Source organism: Trifolium pratense, linkage group LG3 (assembly GCF_020283565.1).
Source record: "Trifolium pratense cultivar HEN17-A07 linkage group LG3, ARS_RC_1.1, whole genome shotgun sequence".
In the NCBI taxonomy this organism is placed as follows: Eukaryota; Viridiplantae; Streptophyta; class Magnoliopsida; order Fabales; family Fabaceae; genus Trifolium; species Trifolium pratense.
This window is the reverse complement of record NC_060061.1, coordinates 47,482,183-47,502,050: the sequence shown is the minus strand read 5'-3', so window position 1 is coordinate 47,502,050 and position 19,868 is coordinate 47,482,183. Positions and strand designations below refer to the sequence as shown.

Genomic DNA, 19,868 nt, shown 5'->3' with positions numbered 1-19,868 from the left:
GAAGATTCATCCTCTACAAGTGGATGGGTGTTCTTGCTTGGGGGAGGTGCCATCTCATGGGCTTCCAAGAAGCAAACATGTATAACTAGTTCCACAATGGAATCTGAGTTTGTAGCATTAGCTGCTGCTGGTAAAGAAGCAGAATGGCTAAGGAACTTGGTATATGAGATTCCAATATGGCCTAAACCGATATCACCAATTTCTATCTGTTGTGATAGTAGTGCCACACTGGCTAAAGCATATAGTCAAATATACAATGGAAAGTCTAGACATTTGGGTATTATGATTAGGGAATTAATCATGAATGGGGTGATATCTATTGAGTTTGTTCGGTCGCAACAAAACTTAGCTGACCACTTGACGAAGGGGTTAGCTAGAGACTTAGTGAAGAAGTCGGTAATTGGGATGGGATTAAAGTCCATTTAAATCTATTAGCTATGGTATACCCAATTCCCTTCTAATACAACGTTAGAAGCAGAATTCAATGTGGAAAGACCATAATTAAAGATTGGAGCAATTGTGTTTATCTTCCCAAGGTATGTGCTCAGACCTGCAAGTGATGGTTAGGTTAAAGTATATATTTTTAATGGTTCTTTTGAAAAATTGCAAATGCAGGTGCAAGATTAAAAAGGATCACCTATGTGAGCATGAAGTTTTGCCGCTTCAAGAAGCTTGGACTTGGCTTCCTATATGCTTATTAATGGATAAGGACACATGGCTTGTAAAGTGTCAAGTATGAATAGTAGAGTATTGTAAGAAACATATGTGTACTATATCTTCAGATATTCAAATGGATTGACGGGTTCAATCATTGTGACACCCCGATTTTCGAGTATTTGGAATGTGTATTTGTACTAAGATGAAAATTCAATCGCAAGACATTTTCGTTTATGCATCTGTTTGATCGTTATATCTGCAAGTAAATCAAGGATTATACTAAAATGGGGGGAGTTTTGTTGGTGATTTTAGTATCAACAATGTATTTTGGTAGTAATGTGATTTACTATAGGCCAATGCAATTATGCGTTAAGTTTGAAACGAGTCAGGGTAGTGCGGAGTGCACGCTCGTCAAGCCAAACGTGTAATTGAATACGAATAATTGAAACGGGGTTTTCAAAAAGGTGTGCCTGTTCGTTTGAATAGTCGTACCCTTTCCCAACAGACATGACCGTTTGAATAGTCGTACCATTTCCCAACAGACATGACCGTTTTTTTTTTTTTTTAAAAGGTGTGCCTGTTCGTTTTCTGTTATTGGTCTCCTATATAAGGAGTCATTTGGCCTCGGTTTTAAATAACGAAAAATACTTCCTCTGTACATTCTGATCTGTTCTCTATTGTCAGAAACAGATTGTTCTTCGAGAATTATCCCCGCAAAGATTTCGTGAAGCCAGACAAGAATAGGGTCGAAATACTTTGTTCGGAAAGTGAACGAACACGATTCTTCGAAGATATCCAGGATTATCATACCGTATTTCTAACAGATTTTCTCCCAAATCCAAATAATCACGTTACCATGTAATCAACTAGTGACTGCATTGCATTAGTGTCAACCATGCGACTGATGTAGTGATAACATCACCCAGACATGTAAATGAATTATCTAAATCACTTCGAATGTGATTCTTATCAACAAATCTCAAAGGTTTATTCTTGTATTTACATAGGTTAGAGACTAAATTGAAGAGCCTATAGTTTAGGAACTAAATAGGTGATTTATTCTTGCATTTTTCATACCCAAGAGAAATTAATAAGAACTTAAGACACTGTCAATACACTAAATAAATGCAGCTGTTATCATTTCTCGTTAGCAAATTGTACTATAGATACACGAATGACAAAATCAAACAATATAAACACGAAACAGTGAATGCCTCTATAATCATGTAAGAGGTGAAAACAAAAAAGACAACATTTAACACAATTTAGCAGATAAGATACAATTCTAATACAATATACACAATAATTGTTCAAATCAAATGAAAATAACTAGGAAAACCGTATAGGGAGGCAGAAAACCCCGGAAAGAAAATCATGAAGCACCTTGGAAAGACAATCGATCTCGAAGAGTATCAAATATTGATTGAGCTCCTGCATTTTGTGCAAAAGTCAATTTCAACCGGCCAAGCAATTCACCATCTTTTGTCTGTGAAGCAGCATCAGCAGCTTCCTTGGCCATACCAATTCGTGCATATGACTATCCAAAATAAGATAAGATATAAAACTTTAGTGTCCACATTATAATTGGGAAAAATATTAAAGCCAACTACATTATGTTGAAAATATATTTTGATATTTGTATTTATCGTATTGGCATATAGTATAAATAGAGATAACATCTCCTGTATTTATTTTTTGTAATCATTGCTTGGAGCCTATATAAAATTGACTCCGTTGTGTGGTTCAAACTTTCTCACTTTTCAACATATAACTTATATAACCAAACCTCTAATTTGTGCTACAAAAATTAGCAGTAGTATACACTTTATGTAATCCCTCTAGATCACAATGCTTGTGTCATTAAGGAAATAGTTATCACTTACACATAGAGACTTGGTAGCCTTTGCTACATTTTTAGTCTCATCATCACTTTCCATGTTCTAACTTCAATTTTGTATTTAGGAGGTAGTTCTACTTTTCCACCGTTGCTAATAAAACTTCTTAAAATTGAGTTATTGGGCCTAACTCATCCTTACAAACACACGCCGCCTGACCACCTTTGTCAGGAAGACTTTCGATACAAGGAGCCGGTTGTACCCTTCGTCGAACCATTGGCTCTGATACCACTTATAGTGACAACAGACACACAGTATTATAACAAATATTCTCCCCCTTCCCCCTCCCCCCAAAAAAAAAAAAGAAGCATTTGTTTGTTCCTCAATAAATTCCTACATCAGAGCAACAGTAATACTAAAAGCATTGATAGGATGAGTATTATGATAATCATGATTGAAGGGGCAGGGACTTTTATAGGCAGTACCAATAATATCTATATTGATAATTGGATGACTACTTAATATATGTGTATATGACAAGTGTTTGGTTCATTTTATCTTTTTTATGATAATTTATTATTCTTTGACCTGTATTTTCTGCTGGAGACATGGCTATTTATAAAGGACTTGGCTTCACAATAATGAAATTTTCATATTAGACAAAAAAGTGAGGAGTTTGAGCCATAATCAACAGTTGCATTATTTAAATCTCAAACAATCAATAGTGTATCTTTTCCTCTAACGTCAAGTAGCCAGATCCATTTGAGAGAGGCAATTGGTTCAATTAATAACATGAAGAAAACAATAACGAAGAATGAAAGTTGAAACCGACTCGCTGATATTGATTGGTTATTATAAAAATTTTAATCTTTTAATTCTCAAAAACTTGAATAAAAAATATACATCAATTGAGATTTGAGACAAGTTTAAAATACCTCGGCTTTTTCTCGGGGGTCTGCAAGTTTGGGGATATATTTAATAGCTTCTCCCTTTTCATCGGCTTCAATGCATGCCTCCACAAATGGCCTAAAACCTATGGATTCCATTGGTCATCAAAATAAAGTAAGGTACCAAACATAGTAAAAAAGGAAACTACTACTCTGTAATGAACATTACAAGAAGGAATCAAAATTTCAGATCTCCGTCATTTTCATACTACATAGGGTATAACTAAAAAGTGCTCAAGTCTACACAAAAGTAGCACCCTTCTAAAACCAATTTATAGCCATAGGGAGTTCATAAATAAGAAACTATACTTCGACTTTGTTTTTCTGAAGAGGGGAACTATGCTTGAACTTCTTTATCTTTGTCTTCGTACACAATCATATCAAGGAGGAAAATCAGATACAGATTTGAATATATAGCCATAGAGAGATCATTTGAAAATTGGCTGGACAAAACATCTAAAATGCCCCCAAAACTACAGGAGTCTGGCCTGAAGAGGGAGTTTTTTATTTAAGCATTTCTTGCATTGATTTTATTTTATATCAATCTAAAATATGCTCCGTACAACCAAACTGTTGGAATAACTATTCTTAATGTCAGTGATATAATGTATTTTAATTTTTATTGAATGGAGAATATTTCGTAGCAACATAAAACCACTGTGTCAGTGTAATGTATCCTCCTAAAACCCAGTAAATAACCAACACATTCGATCCTTTCAGTTTGACCAACAAGTGCTCACATTGGAGTTAATAAAATTTAAAAGACAGGATTTAGTTTGAATGACTCTTCCGAATACCCTAAAAAACACTAGCAGTATGGAAACTTACCTATTGGTGGTTTCTTCTCCTTCGAAAATTTTTCTAGGGCTGCCCAATCCTTGATTGTGGCCAAAGCAAAAACCTTAAGCCAATACCATCTCTTCTCAGACACCTGTCGTAATAGAACCACAGAATTGTGTGTTTAGGAACTGCTGATTTATACAGGAGAAGAGGTAGGGGTCATAAAAGTGGTCCTTTTTGTTTGTATTGCATTGTTTTAAATTCTTTTAAACAAATCCTTCATTCAAAGGCACAAAATGAATCATTCTGTTTCTTTAAAGAACCATAATCAAGGTCAATTTGAGAGTTTCCAACCAACCTTAAATTCTGTTTTCACTTTTAGTGCAGCTCGATGATTTCCCAAGACAATACAAGTCCGGATTGTATCACTTATACTTGAATCTACAAAAATGGCCTGCTTTGTAGTCACTTCAAGTTCATGCTGGAGCCTGCAATAGCAATAGTATCATAAATTTCCCTCGACTGAAGACACGGATATTTATTCAACAAGGATTAATAATGTTATTTAACAGCTAGTAACAACAATCTAAATGTTTCTGCAGAAATATATGAATAAAATCACTTATTAGTTATTGATAAATATATGGACATCAAGACACCCCAAAAGCCTAACAAATTAAATCATTAAAAGATTTATTATATGGAGTAGCAGTGAAACAAAAAACTGATAATCACACCTTAAGAGTTTTGCATGCTCTTCTGCTGCTTTTGATTCAAAGGTATGTTCCTTGGTTTCTGCAAAAAGATTCTGGGCCTTCTCAATAAGTTTTATTCGAGGACCATGAAGTGGAGATCCCTTGCTTGCCATGGGATTTTTTCCAAGTTGCCATGATTCTTTCCAAAGAAGAAATGCAACATCCTGCATAGATTAACTTCAGAACAAATTCCAGTATGAAAATGGAAAGCATGAAAAGTTGCACTTTAGCATATAATATGATTACTATTAAATAGTAATACTTAAACTTAACATATCTGGCATAAGATATATGATTATAAACTTTCTGACTGTTGTAATTAGTAAATTATTGAAAACTGCAAGTAGATTCACTTGTAGACTAATGCTTAGCTTAAAGTAAAAATTATATTAGTGAGGAAAAAAGAACAAACAGAAGGAAGAATGTCTTGATGAGTAGTCAGATGACATGTGAATAGATAAATTATCAATTCCGCGCAAAAACAAAAAAAAAAATTATTAGATTGAATGAGAGGTTGGTTATCAGTATTGTGTAAAACAATCCCCATTAAGGAAACGCAACTGATAATATATACCGGACATTTTCCCCATATATAATATTCCAAATCAGAAGTCATGCATATTAGACAATTTGTTGCGAACAGAACATACTTGGAGTTGCCCTGTTGATAAGAAGAAGTCCTTCAAAAATTCATGTTTATAGCACCTGAAAATGAGATCTATTAATTAATGGCTACATAACATTATTTCTCCATAAAAAATTGAATACTTCAAATCAGGTGATTCTATTTTGATTATTTAAAAAAGGAACTAGTATGTCCAAGCTAGAAAACATGGACAGATTCAAAAATGGGATTGAGATTATATTTTAACCATTACATTGAAGATTGAAGCCATCTCTCCCTCTATTTTCAATATTTTATGACGTGCCTCCCAACTCACCTACTTGAAATGTATTTATTAATGTCTGGATGAGATAACATTCTCAAGAAAACATTGTCAAGGTCCTGAGAGATTAAACAATCAATATCTAGGAAAGGTAGCAAAACCAGATCAAGGAGACAGAAATTGGTAAATAAGGATAAAGAACTGCATCAGTTATTGATGAATATCATTGTTGACACTATAGATTTTAGTCTTTTAGGTATGCAGGGGGAAAAAGAAGAGAGCTAAAACTAAATATACTCGGAAATAGATATTTATTTCATATGAGAAGAAGTGTAACAAACTAAGCGCAAAAGACTAAGCTGCATTTTACTGTATTAAACTCTTTTTTTTTTTTTTTGACAAAGCTGTATTAAACTCTTAATCATAATTAAATAAGGGGGAAAAAGTATGAGATATGGAAAAGAGTTAATAATGCTTTGTTTTAGTCCCTACAAATTATTATTTTTATTTCAACACCATCATTTAAGATGGAAACTTACATGGACATTTTAAAATGATGTGGCCTTTACTTAATAATAATGTAGCATTTTGTTAACTGAGTAATTTTTTTTAAATAATTAAATACGACAAAATTTAGTTTTTTTTCTCCTTCCCTTTCTCCTTTCCCATCTTCCCTTTCCCCTGTGACCATTACTTCATATCCAAACCCATGAGGACAACAAAAACAACTTGAAACTCCATGGAAACAATTTCCAAGTTGTGCAGGTACTTGAAGCTCTTAAAAAGCTTCTCACACAGACGAAAACATCACCAATTAAACCGAGGGAGGACGCAATAAACCATGCACCTGTGACGCCACCTATGTCATCACCCACCTCAGGAAACCATAAACCCGTGATTCCAACATAGGATTCAATTTCCAAAGCATCTATTACATCTTCCAATCACCATTTCTTTGCAGCTTCTGCGCCCATTAGCCCATCACACTGTCACCTGTATACTCCACCTACTATACCAGTGATTGACCTTCTGAGCGTTTGCTCATTCCACATTGAACGTTATGAAACCTGGAATTAATGAGTAGCACAAAAGAGGAAGAACGAGGGAGTGTGGTCATAGCTATTTGATTTAGGGTTGAGTAGTAATGGCTGCAGGTAGTAGGGAAGGATGGGGTCAGACTCACATGGTGATGAGTAAGATTTGTAGACTGTAGGTAAGATACATGAGAGAGGGTGATTGTTTAGTTCATAAATATTGCATAATCACCAATTAAATTGCCTCGTTATTTAGAAATGTCCACCTAAGCATGTATTTTGCCACATCAGCATTTTGGCAAGGTTAGAGATTCCACAAAGGACTAAACGTGGGAGAATCTTAAATGACAGGGATGGAATAAAAAAAATTGTTGCAGGGACTAAAATAAGATTGGTCGCGTATTACAGGGACCAAAAGCACTATTAACCCTATGGAAAAGGATCCTAACATATCACCTAAGATAATCTTCACTACTCTAAGCTACAATTTTGATATAGGCTTAACTATATTTTTATCCCTAAAAAGTATGACTATTTTTCAAATTAATCGAGTTATTTTCAAATTTAGTCCCCACAATTATTTATCTTAAAAAACAAAAAACTTTTAATACTCATGAAGGATTAAACGCACATGCTTAGGGACTACAAATTCACTGTTTTTAAAACCTTTTTTTTATTATACTCCCTCTGGTCCTTAATATAACATAGAGTTTACTTTTTAGATACATTGGAATATTGATGTATCTAGTCTATAATGTAGTCTAGATACATTAATATCTCAATGTATCTAAAAAGTGAACTTTTTCTTATATTAAGGACCGGAGGGAGTATGCAGTTTCTTTTCTTCATTTTGTTATGTGTTAGCATTGAACCTTAATAATACATAACCAGGTGGATCTACACTGTCTTGCCATTTGAAAAATGGTTCACTGGAACATACCGTGCATAAGTTATAAATAAGTCACGTGCTAATTGTCTGGCCTGTATGGTTCCAAAGAACTCCAGTGGCTGCCTCTGCAATATCATAACAAGAATGTGTGCATGAGACACATGTTACTCCATATACATCACAAACCTTACAACATTTAAAATATAATATTTTTTCCAGAGTCCAGTACCATTTGCCAAATATGAAAAAGTACAAGGTAAACAAGATCTGTATCACCACATTCAGTCGCCTTCATCAAAGCTATATCTTCTTCTCCTATGCTTAACAGGAGAGGAACCTAAACACAAGTTTATGAGAACAATAATAAAACATCCCACCAGAATCCAGACAGCAAATTGGGCATGACTTGGGGAGGAGGGGAGACAAGATTGGGACGCCACTAATTCAACAAAATAACCAGAAAACAAATTTCCACCTGTTTAGACGAATGGGGTTCATGTTCAACAAGCAAGGCAGCTAACTTTCGGCGGCCATTTTTGTCTGCATGAGCAGCAACTGCAGCATAGGATATGCCTTTGCACAATTTTAACTGAGAGTAAAAGAATGCAATTCAAGAGTAGTTGCATATAATATGATGGATGATTGCAAAAGAGCTTGAGGTGGGGAAGGTTAACCTTATCAAGAAGAATCTCTAGAAGAGTAGCATCAGGTATTCCCAATGATGCAGTTATCTTAGCACATGCCCAGTGCATTATCACTACCTCCTACATAAGTAGTCAGGAAAAAAAATTCAAAGTTACTTGAATACTCACAGAAGATTGTTGATGTACTGATTCAGTGATTGTACCAGTAATTAAAAAAACAGAATAAAAAATCAATCAATTGTATTTTAGTAATTACTTAAACTATGCCTTGTTTTCATGTAGCATGTTCATTTATATGAACAACCAACAATATGTGCCAACCTTTGCAACACCAATGGATATACTGAACCCTATGAAGCACGGATTCCAACACAGATAGGTTCCCTTCAATGGTGAGTCTTAAAAGGAATTACTCGCCCATGGGTTTATTGATTGGAAGAAATAGAATACCCAAAGGACTCTATTGATTGGAAATGGTAGAAAAACAATATATGGAGGACTCTAATCCCCTTTGACTAGAGCTATCTCTAGTTCACCTCATAATGGTTTCGCAAAATAATTTCCTAAACCTCCCAAAGGAGTGTTAGTCCTATTTATAATACATAGGACAAACAGATTACAATAACAGAAAGTACCAACAGCCTAATAGCACTAACACTAATTTGTGTTTCTACCTCTTTTCCTATAGTTCACCAACATGGTTTAGCATGGTTCCTAACGAAGACGCAACACAGCTAATGTCCAATATATAGGACATCAGGACACCGCATACATATTTTTATTTATTTATGTGTGTGTCTGTATAACTACCATTAACATAAGAAAAATCTTAATTGAGAATTAAGATTAATACAAGACTAGGAATCATTTACAATGCAAACCTTAAATAAAAAATCCTAACATACGAAGATGGATGTGTCTTTTATAACTTGTTCCTAGGATAATGAGCCTAAAAAATGGAGGCATCATTTTGCTATTTGTCTCAAAGTAAAAGATCTATGTTTGGCCAAAATCAGGTATTGACAGTTTGACGCAGTTTCTTGGCAGTTGGCACGTGTCTAACAGGTGTGCATGCCAAAAAAAATATTTAAATCTCTGACACGTGTTGAACACGTGTCAGCATCCGAAACATGTCTGGCACAACACTTTGGTTAGGTGTTTGTGCTTGATAGACTTACACCTTTATATAATCACAAGGACAGTGCAAAAGCAGCGGCTCCTGCATGCGCGAAATATGTCAGCTCCTTTTAACTTAAAAATGGGATGTAAGCAATTATGATACCTTTGCTTCTAACATCAAGTTGTGGTTAAACAGCCAAAGGCTATACTGACTACCTCACCACAAAAGCGCCCTTTTGTCTAACAAAGTGGCAATGTTTTGGCTTAATGACAGAATTAGATGTGGGTGAGAAAGTAATCGCTAAAATCATATAGCGTAAGAGTTTTGAGAAAAAGGAAAGAAGCAATGAAGTGGAGTGTTAAGGGACGGAAAGGGGCTCGAGTAAGAATTATCAGGAGGAAGAAAAGGCAGAGCATTTTTAACAAATTATAAGAGGTTTTCCCACTTTAGCCATGTTCTTCACTACAACACTACCAACTCCCTTCTCTGAAACACCCTGGTCCACTCAGTTGCAAGTTCGTACCAAGCAGCCCTATGATTCAGTTCTTGATTATTTTACTGCGTTTACCTTTGTTATTGTTTCCCAACCAACAAGCCTTGTTTTTTACCTTCTTCTTCTATCCAAAAATACTATCTCTGTCCCTAAATATAGAACCGACCCCTTGAATAAATCATGGGAATTGAGAAACTGATAGGACTCGATCTCGATTACGATTAAACATTAGGATAAATATAGAGCAGAAAAAACAATTGTTGTTATATTGATAATCCAATAGAATCAAATGATTCTATGGCTGAATCACACTATAAGATTGAATGATAAAATGCAGAAAATGTAAAGATAGGCTAGGTAGTTCGAGACACCTAGAATCTCCCAAGTAGAGTGACTACTAAAATCATTGCCTAATTCCCTACTCAACATTCTTTCATCTTATAACCATCAGATCTAGATCTACTTTTCCTTTCCTCACTAAATAAGGAAACATTCTTATAAGGGAATGATTCGCTTTATCCCCCTGCCCACGTTTCCTTTTATAAACCATGTCATAACTATCAATACCTCCCCCTTCAAAATTCTCCTTGACCTCAAGGAGGAATCTAGGAAACTCTTTTCTCATCTTGCCAGCTAACTCCCAAGAGTTTTCAAATTCAGGCAATCCTTCCCATTTGACTAAAACTTCCACTTCTCCTTGGTCGTTCCTTCGAGTATCTAACGCTTCAGGTTCTGGTTCCAGCTGCGACTCCTCATTCAAACCAGTTGGTAAAGGATGGAAATGATTCCTTCTTCCATAGACCCAATTAAGCAAGCAATAGATTGAAAGAGAATTTTTCCAATAGCATTCACAAGCAACTTCAGCCATAAAAACATTGAACTTTCCTGGGTCCCATGGTATTATCCTCACTGATGAATTTAATACCACCATTTTCACATTGGCTAAATGAAACAACCCCTCTAGGTAGCAAACACTGAGATTCCAATCAAACATTAAGAATGCTGCTAGAAATTTGTCACCCAAATTAGAAACTTTCACATTGTGCTCATCATTGGCATGTTCTATAGTCCTTTGTAACAATTCATACCACATAAGAAAATTAGAAAATACTATAGTTGCAAGAGCCAGAGTTTCAAAGATGACATAATCCTTTTCTATCTCAAAAATTTGTAAAAGTGGATCAACAATAGTATTGACCAAGTTAAAGTTTCCCTTTGTTGCATACCCACAGAGTTTAGAATCTTTATCTATATTCAATTCATATGCACTGGAGCACAAGTGTTGCAACTTGACCCTATTGTCTTTCATAAGGAAGTGGTATTGAGTAAGTAAAACCTCAATTGAAGACACAGATGGTTGTTTGATGATGAGAGAAAAACTGATGATGAACATTGACATCCCATTGTTATATTTTTGGGCTGCTGTGAATGTCCTAATTGACACTCCAATTGTAACTAGAGAAACCACAATAATTGAAAAGGTTTTACCATTATTGGCAGTAATGTCTCTCCCATGTAATGGGTGTGGAACTGTTATCCAGTGAGCAGCACAAATTAACCAAGTATGAATATCAAATTGAATCTTTTGCAGTCTCTGGTGGCATGCATCAGATGCATCGAAATAATCTGTCAATGACCATACAATTCTACAGGCAATTATAACTGCGAACCCATCAGATTTTGTATGATCTTGATAACAACTCCCACTTGCCCAAGAAACATGACCATATTCTTTGAAGTATTTGAAAAACTCAGTGTGCATCCCTTGTGCAAAGTCATTAGTCCATGAGTTCCAAATTGATGATTTTGGCAACACCTCTTCAATTTCCATCCATGGCCATACATCAACAATTCTCTCAACTTGTGTCTTCAAATTGAAAATTATAGAGGGCCAATCTTTTAAGTTCCATATTTGCCTTCCATGGAAAATCTTAAGCACAGAAGCACAATCAAAATACATGGAATAGGTATTAAACATTGCAAGCACTTCCCTATCATGAGTACCCTCTGGAGGTACTTCCATCTTGCCAATTGACACAAGCAAATTTGCCTCCGTTTCCTGATGTCCCTTTCCATTCTCGGAATCGCCCAAATCCGGCGGCTTGGGCAGCGGACATCGCCGTGGCAGTACGGTCTCCGGTTGACCACAGTCTAACGGCTCTGACATCTGTGTCGGAACATTTCGGATTGGTGTTGTTTGGACCTCTCCGATATCGACAAGCATATCCGTTTCCGGAAGTTTTGATGGTGGTGGAAGCGCCGGCAGTTTCGGAAGTTCCTGCATGACTCCATCCATGCTCTGCATCTCAGTTTTTTCTATTCGCCCATTCCGATCTGTCAATTCCGGCTCTAACAACAAATTTGTCAGAATCTTCAAGGACCTAGAACTAATTCCTTCACACCTGATTGTGTGGTTGCTTTCTTTCTCCTCTACCGTTGTTCCCTGTTCCTCTTTCATCTCCATCATGCTCACATAATCATCTCCATCAAACTGTGACACTAGTACTTCATCAATGCTCGGCGGTGGTTCCGGCTGAAACTCTGATTTGTTGAGGTGAGTTTCGTCTTTGACACCATAGAATCTCTGATTGTTACCACCATTAGTTTGTTGTGGTTGAGATCGTGAATCCCACGACCACGTGCTATTATCACTCCATTCCTCCTCTTCGTCGTGGTACACTCTTCGACGATGGCAGTTACGACGATGTGGAAATTCCTCCTGAATCAACTGTTTAATTTGTTCCAACGTGACATTAGGTCGTGCTTGTAGCTCTAGAACCAACTGACGAAGCTGCTCAACTGCAACTTCAGCCTTGCTCATCCTCTGTTCTAACACATCAACACGTTTCTCTATTCGATGATTGAGTTTTGGATTGTAACCGAGGCTCTGATACCAATTGATAGGACTCGATCTCGATTACGATTAAACATTAGGATAAATATAGAGCAGAAAAAACAATTGTTATATTGATAATCCAATAGAATCAAATGATTCTATGGCTGAATCACACTATAAGATTGAATGATAAAATGCAGAAAATGTAAAGATAGGCTAGGTAGTTCGAGACACCTAGAATCTCCCAAGTAGAGTGACTACTAAAATCATTGCCTAATTCCCTACTCAACATTCTTTCATCTTATAACCATCAGATCTAGATCTACTTTTCCTTTCCTCACTAAATAAGGAAACATTCTTATAAGGGAATGATTCGCTTTATCCCCCTGCCCACGTTTCCTTTTATAAACCATGTCATAACTATCAGAAACAGATCAGATTTGTTCTGAACACACTTCAGAAAATCCTAATTGCATATTTCTAAACCCATTGCCTAGTTTCATATATCATAAGAAGTACAAAAAAATACACTACAAACTATCCAACCATATAATAGTAAGTAACTAGATGAGAAGATCTCACATTATTTAGGATTATCCTTTGGATGAGCAGCTACTTTGGGATAACTAACATTAAGCAATTAGCTTCTACTTTGTGTTAGCACATTCTCTTTTTAAAGGAATTTTCATTACGCGTGTCAAAGGAATAGGTAGCATTGCTTTACTGTCACTACATGCTTTGTTGTTTTTATATCCTTTTTATATATTATCTTCAAGACTCTTTCTAATCACCTTATTGTTTATAATATAAAAAATAAAAAATAAATAAAAAAATCATCTTATTTTCTTAATGAATATGTAATTTTATAAAAAAAAAGGGCAGCAAAGTTCATGACTTGACATGTAATGCACATATTTTGTTGTTATAGATGTTAGTTAGTTAGTTAGTTAGTTAGTTAGTTAGTTGAGGTTGTTATAGGGCTATTTGTATAAATAAGAGAATACAATGTAGAGTAGATCATTATTGAATATTGTAAACATTCTGAATAGAGTAGCAACTCTACTGTGAAGGGTAAACCCTCAGAGGAGAGATTTCTCTCCTATTCTTTCCTATTTCTTTATAAAAGTGTTCTATCTTTGGAATTCAATTCTTGGGTTCCTAACATATTTCTGCTCATAAGGTGGGATATTTCAAGAAATCAAGTTTCAATCTTGTATTTGATCAGTTGGTGCTACACCGTTATAAAAGAGAATGCAAAAATATACAATATGCAAACACATACTTGATTCATTCCGAGATATTCCGATATCCGCAGTGCAAGCAAATGTTGGTGAGCATTTATCAGGCGACCAATCAGGACAGATGGTGTAAGCAACTGATGGTAATAAGCAAATTCAGTACAATGTCAGCACAGATAATTTCACCACTAAAGAGACAAAGTATGCCTTATAAACCTTATATTGCTGAATACTAAGAGGAATGCCAATCTCAAGGCTGCGCACTGCATTCAAGACCCGCAGAATTTTAGACATTTCTTGGATACGATCACGACGAAAATTGCTGCCAAAGTCAACTGGATATAATTACCGAGAGCAAATATCAGAAAATATGCTTGCCAAACTTTCACCACTAAAAAGAGTTTTGTTAAGGCGTCAAAACAATTTTCAAAACATTTTGGTCAGAAAATCCAAATCAAGCTCACCTACAAAAGGCCTGACCATAACTGGCTGCCCTTAGGAGAGTTTGTTGACGCAAAACATCAAATTCATGACCTGCAGCATCAACACATGCTTCAACAGCCTCAGGAAGGGATGATCTTATCAATCTCAAATTTTCATCTGCCTGGGGAATGATGATAAGAAAATCAAGCAGTCATTTACAAGTATGAACTGTTTGATGATGCAATAATTAAACTGCAAATAAAGACCTCACACATCAACTAAGTACACATATAACAAATCAATTCCTTTTCTTTACATTTATATAAAAAAAATATGGTGCAAACCAACCACAAATGCTTGTTTCCTTCATCCTTTTCCTTGATGTATAAATAAATTAGAGAAAATAAATTAACCAGACTCAATCAGCCAAATTTACCTTTATCATCCATTAAAGTAATGAGAGTAATGACAAGTGTTTGTTTCTTTAAAGATGTCCAATAAAGGTATATTACGTTGTCAGTAGACAACAATGCCCAATGTGCCCAACGCTCAGTAAGACATATTTGAGCATATGCTTAAGTTGTCTATTATTAAGTAAAATCAAATAAAAAACAGTAGCCAATGTTACAGAATTACAATATATAAAAATTTGAATACACATTCGAATTTCCAACTAGATTCTGTTGTGCAAATATATGAAAAAGTAAAAGCATCACAGCTCAAGAGAACACAATCTTGTTAATCCATATATTCATTAAATATAGGGCTACACCTAAATAATTAACAAACACACATTCTTGGTAAAAAGTGCATTATCAGTGAATGACTCTAGGTAAGTTCCTCATTAAATATATTCAGAATTATCATCAAGCTCTGCAGCCAAGAAACATGAATTAAGGTATTTGCACTTCAAACACCCACACAAACTCTGCAGTCTTTCTCTACTCCACACCCTAAGTTTGTAGTCTAAAATTTTCAAGTACAAGACAAATTTTGTAATTCATTTGTTGGCAATGAGTAGAGATCTGATTATAATCATATAACCAATGACATACGCTAGCGGACACTTCAAAGTTCTGGACATACAAACTCTACGTACAATTAGAACTGATGAAACAGAGAAAACTATAAAGTCTTTCTCTACTCCACACCCTAAGTTTGTAGGCTAAAATTTTCAAGTACAAGACAAATTTTGTAATTCATTTGTTGGCAATGAGTAGAGATCTGATTATAATCATATAACCAATGACATACACTAGCGGACACGTCAAAGTTCTGGACATACAAACTCTACGTACAATTAGAACTGATGAAACAGAGAAAACTATAAAGTCAGTCATGCAACAGAAAAGAAGAACAGGAATGAAGTCTCTACCTTAGCACTACGCCTATCAAAATGATCTAAAGCATCATACAGCAAAGCTGCAGGTGATGTACTGCCAATTGTGAAGATTGAAACTGTAGAATCAGGAACCCGCTGTAGAAATTCCATACTAGCGTTGGACAATATCCTCACTCCATCGCACTCGGGAATAAGAATTATTGGTTCATCATAAAGGTAGGTTACCGGTTCTCCATCAGGACCCATCATCAAAAGCATATCATCCCAGTAAAGCAGCACAGCATCCATTCCACACCAAGCAAGCTGCTCCGGAGGAAGAGCTGACTGCGCATACGAAAATACAATAATAGAGCTAACCACACATAGAGTATATATAGATCATAAACAATTATGGATGTCTACATCAAGTTTAGATACACCCTATGTTTGTCACTTAGACATGGTGCTCTAGCAACACACAATATAATAATCGAAATAATTAACAAAATTGGGTGGCAACATCATATACAAAACAGCAATCAACTGATTGACATGATATAAATTTAAAATTATACTACATGCCCACAAACACCAAATTCTTAAGCACTCAACTATCAAGACTTTAGCACATCCCTCAAATTCTACAAAATTCCATAATCACTTATTTCTTATGTAGCATTGACACTCACATGATATCAATACAAGTTGTTAGTCTTAGTTACACTAAAATCATTCTATTTTCTTAAAATTGTCATTGGTGTTTCCGTGTCAATGACTGTCATGTCCAGTGTCTCTGTCTTTTATAGTGTTTCCTAGCTTATTTCACTCACAAAATAACTAAATAACCATTAGACAATATTGTTAGAAATAATATAAAACCATTGATATGACTCTATCATAATAGTTTAAGCTTTTGGGATAATTGGTTATTTGACATGGTATCAGAGCCTCTATGACTAAGTGGTCTAGAGTTTGATCCCCACTCCCCTCACTTTCTAATTAAAAAGTGGAATTTAAGCATATGGTAGGTGGGCCTATGCATTATCCACGCTTCAAGCCCAAGTGGGCTCTTGCGTGAGGGGGCATGTTAGAAATAATATAAAACCATTGATATATGACTCTATCCTAATAGTTTAAGCTTTTGGGAGAATCGGTTATTTGACAAGTATTTCAACTTTAAATTATCGCTAATCCTCCAATATCCCTGAACATTTAAGGCTACAAGTTTTGCAATGGTTCAAAGTCCAAACAACACAAAATTCACAATAACAAGCACATTTCAAATTTCATTTTCCAATCCAATTCACAACAGAATTCACGCACCTCGCACTCCCTCTCGATGATGACATCCGTTAAATCCGACGTTGTAACAAGAAGCCGGCCATCATGAGTGAATGACGCAAGCCACTTACCATCACGTGACACCACCATCTTCTGCAGCGGTCCCCGGAGCATCTCACCACCAAGGCGCTGCACACCATCCTCCTCAACAGCAAGCACAGCAGCATCCTCCTCTTCACCACCATCACCAACTCCAAGCAAAACCTCAACATTCCCAGACACCGTATACTGTGGCTCAATTACAGCCATACACCGCGGTGGTTCAACAATACCAGGATCAGCTAGCTTAACCGCATTAGGGTTTTTGAAATCGGCAATACAGAACAACTGATTCGATTCAGTGATACAAACGACACCGTTTCCCCAAAAAGCACAATCAGCAACGTTACTTTCAAAGCATTCTTTACCTAACGAGAGATTCGGTTCGATGAGATGAGCGTGAACATCGTAGCGATAAACAGTTCCATCTTGAACGATACAGACGAGTGTGTGATCATCGGTCCATGACATTCCGATGAGGCGACCGCCAGGGTTACGCCAGACGGTGTCGGCGAGGAGGTGACCGGAGGAGGAAAAGAGACGGAGTTTGCGGAGGGCGGATTCGCCGTGAAGCTGAACGATCTTTGAATCGTCACGGATGACGGCGAGGGGACCTCCGAAGGGAGCAGCGGCGACTTTGTTGCGGGCGAGGTCGACGTGTTTCCAACGCATTTGATAGAGTTCGGGTTTACGGTAGTAGCGGTTGTAGAGGAGCTGCCACTCCGCAGCTACGGAGACGTTCGCCATTGTAGAGAATCGGAATTTGGTAGAAAAGTTGCGACTTCCGATCAAGGTGATGGATCTATAGTTTTTTAATTTGGTTTAAATGCAGTTTTACCTTCTATTTTAAAAAAATTGGAATTTTACCCCTTATTTCATTAAAATGGTGATTAATCTCTCTCTGTAATTTCAAATTTAGTGGAGTTTGATTCTGTGGAAAGTTAACTCGATTACGGTTATTTTGGTACCAGTTTAGTGAATTATTGATCAAAATTAAGTTACCAAAATTGATGAGGTACCAGTTTGCTTCTGAGCCTCAACTTCAAAACTTCGTACAGAACTCAATTTTGATCAATAATTCACCAAACTGGCACCAAAATGATCGTAATCGAGTTAGCTTTCCACAGAATCAAACTCCACTAAATTTGGAGTTACATAGAGAGATTAATTACCGTTTTAGTGAAATAGAGGGGTAAAATTCCGATTTTTTCAAAATATGGAGGTAAACTGCATTTAAGCCTTTAAATTTTTTCTGAAGAAGAAGGAATAAACACTACGATTTTATATGGCTAAATTATAGTTTATCCACCGTCAAAAAAAATGTAATTCCTCCATACCACAATATACTACCATGTAGTTGTTACATTTTTACATATATTAAGAAAGGTCATTAATGTTGTATGGAAAAGACAAATTATGAGTTGATTTACAAAATTATCCTTCATTTATGGTATGAAAAAAATAAATTGAAGAATTGAAAGAAGAAAGAGTAATAAATAGTTAAGAATATAATAGGAAAAATAAAGCGACATATATTATCGTATAATTTTTTCCTCAAAGTGACATATATTGTTGTACGAAGGAAGTATAGTTTATCCAAATAAAAAGCTTTTACGATAGAGGATGGATCCGTTGACTCCAGGAGTAAGTCTCCATTGACTTACTCCGCTTAATAACTCGATATCGGCATTATATTTCTTCAATCCAACCGTTGAATTCAAAGATCTCGTTGAGTAGATCAACTCCAAAAAAAATTATAAAAATTCAAAGATCTCATTGAGTAATATTTGAAATTAGATCTAGGATTGATTATGCAATAATTAATTCTTTAGAGATATTGAGTTAAAAGGATTAATGGTTTTAGGCTAAAAAAAAAAGGATTAATGGTTTTCAAACCTCCATTAATAATAGATATCCTAAGAAATTAGAGAATCATGAGTAATGGAGATGATGATTACCCTAGAGATTGGGAATCATCCCTATGTTAATCCATCATAATTCTAAGTAAGTTATTTGTTTAAATGCAATTGATTATCAAGTTTCATAGGGATAAATGAATTGTCAAGGTCCAATCTACCTTCACTTGTTTGAAAATCACAAATTGAATTTTCTAGTTTTGGATCATATTTTGAAAACAAACCTCCAATTATGTTTTTAATTTCTTACCTAAGTAATGAATTCAATTGCGTTGTTTAGAGTTAATACAATTCCTCAGGATCAATCATTTTATTACTTGACGGCTGTATAATTCACTTGGTATAAAAAGCTAACATTGATTAAGATAAGATTTTATTAATTTTAATTTCAATATACATATATTTAAAAGTTATAGTTATTTGAATTTTTTAGGAATCGTAAAGTTGTTATCTCATTTCTATAATCATAAAGTTGTTTTTTTTTTTTTTTGAATTTTTTTCTTAGAGGTCTTTGTATATTTTTCTTCGAGACATTTTTCTTATTGTAGATTAATGGACTTATAACTTTTTCTTTTAGGTAAACTAATGGGCTTGTAACTTAGCGAGACCTTTTTTTCTTAGTAAGTGTTTTTCTTTTTCAGAGCCTAAAGCCTTTATCTGAGTTGTCTTACCCTTGAGTCGGTCATAAAAAAAGTTTTATACTTTAGGTATAT

At 35.4% G+C, this 19,868-nt stretch overlaps 1 protein-coding gene across 1 annotated transcript; it reads right to left on the bottom strand.

Annotated features, from left to right (window-relative positions):
• Window positions 1–1,770: 1,770 nt before the first annotated feature.
• On the bottom strand, window positions 1,771–18,052 carry LOC123917246 (protein VACUOLELESS1-like). Its single transcript, XM_045968915.1, has 15 exons — window positions 17,183–18,052; window positions 15,914–16,204; window positions 14,580–14,719; window positions 14,332–14,437; window positions 14,160–14,252; window positions 8,459–8,548; window positions 8,260–8,373; window positions 8,014–8,121; window positions 7,836–7,909; window positions 5,625–5,679; window positions 4,957–5,138; window positions 4,578–4,707; window positions 4,268–4,370; window positions 3,428–3,525; window positions 1,771–2,194 (listed from the first exon to the last, which is right to left on the bottom strand). Exons 1-15 carry the CDS (start codon window positions 17,984–17,986, stop codon window positions 2,030–2,032), a joined length of 2,553 nt encoding a protein of 850 aa, XP_045824871.1. The 5' UTR covers window positions 17,987–18,052; the 3' UTR covers window positions 1,771–2,029.
• Window positions 18,053–19,868: the final 1,816 nt, after the last annotated feature.

Coding starts and splice junctions, on each gene's coding strand:
- LOC123917246 (XM_045968915.1), bottom strand. CDS start 17,986: ATGGCGAACGTCTCCGTAGCTGCGGAGTGGCAGCTCCTCTACAACCGC. Junction 8,122..8,259: donor AACCCCATTCGTCTAAACAG/GTGGAAATTTGT, acceptor ACTTGTGTTTAG/GTTCCTCTCCTGTTAAGCAT. Junction 4,371..4,577: donor AAGTGAAAACAGAATTTAAG/GTTGGTTGGAAA, acceptor CTATTACGACAG/GTGTCTGAGAAGAGATGGTA.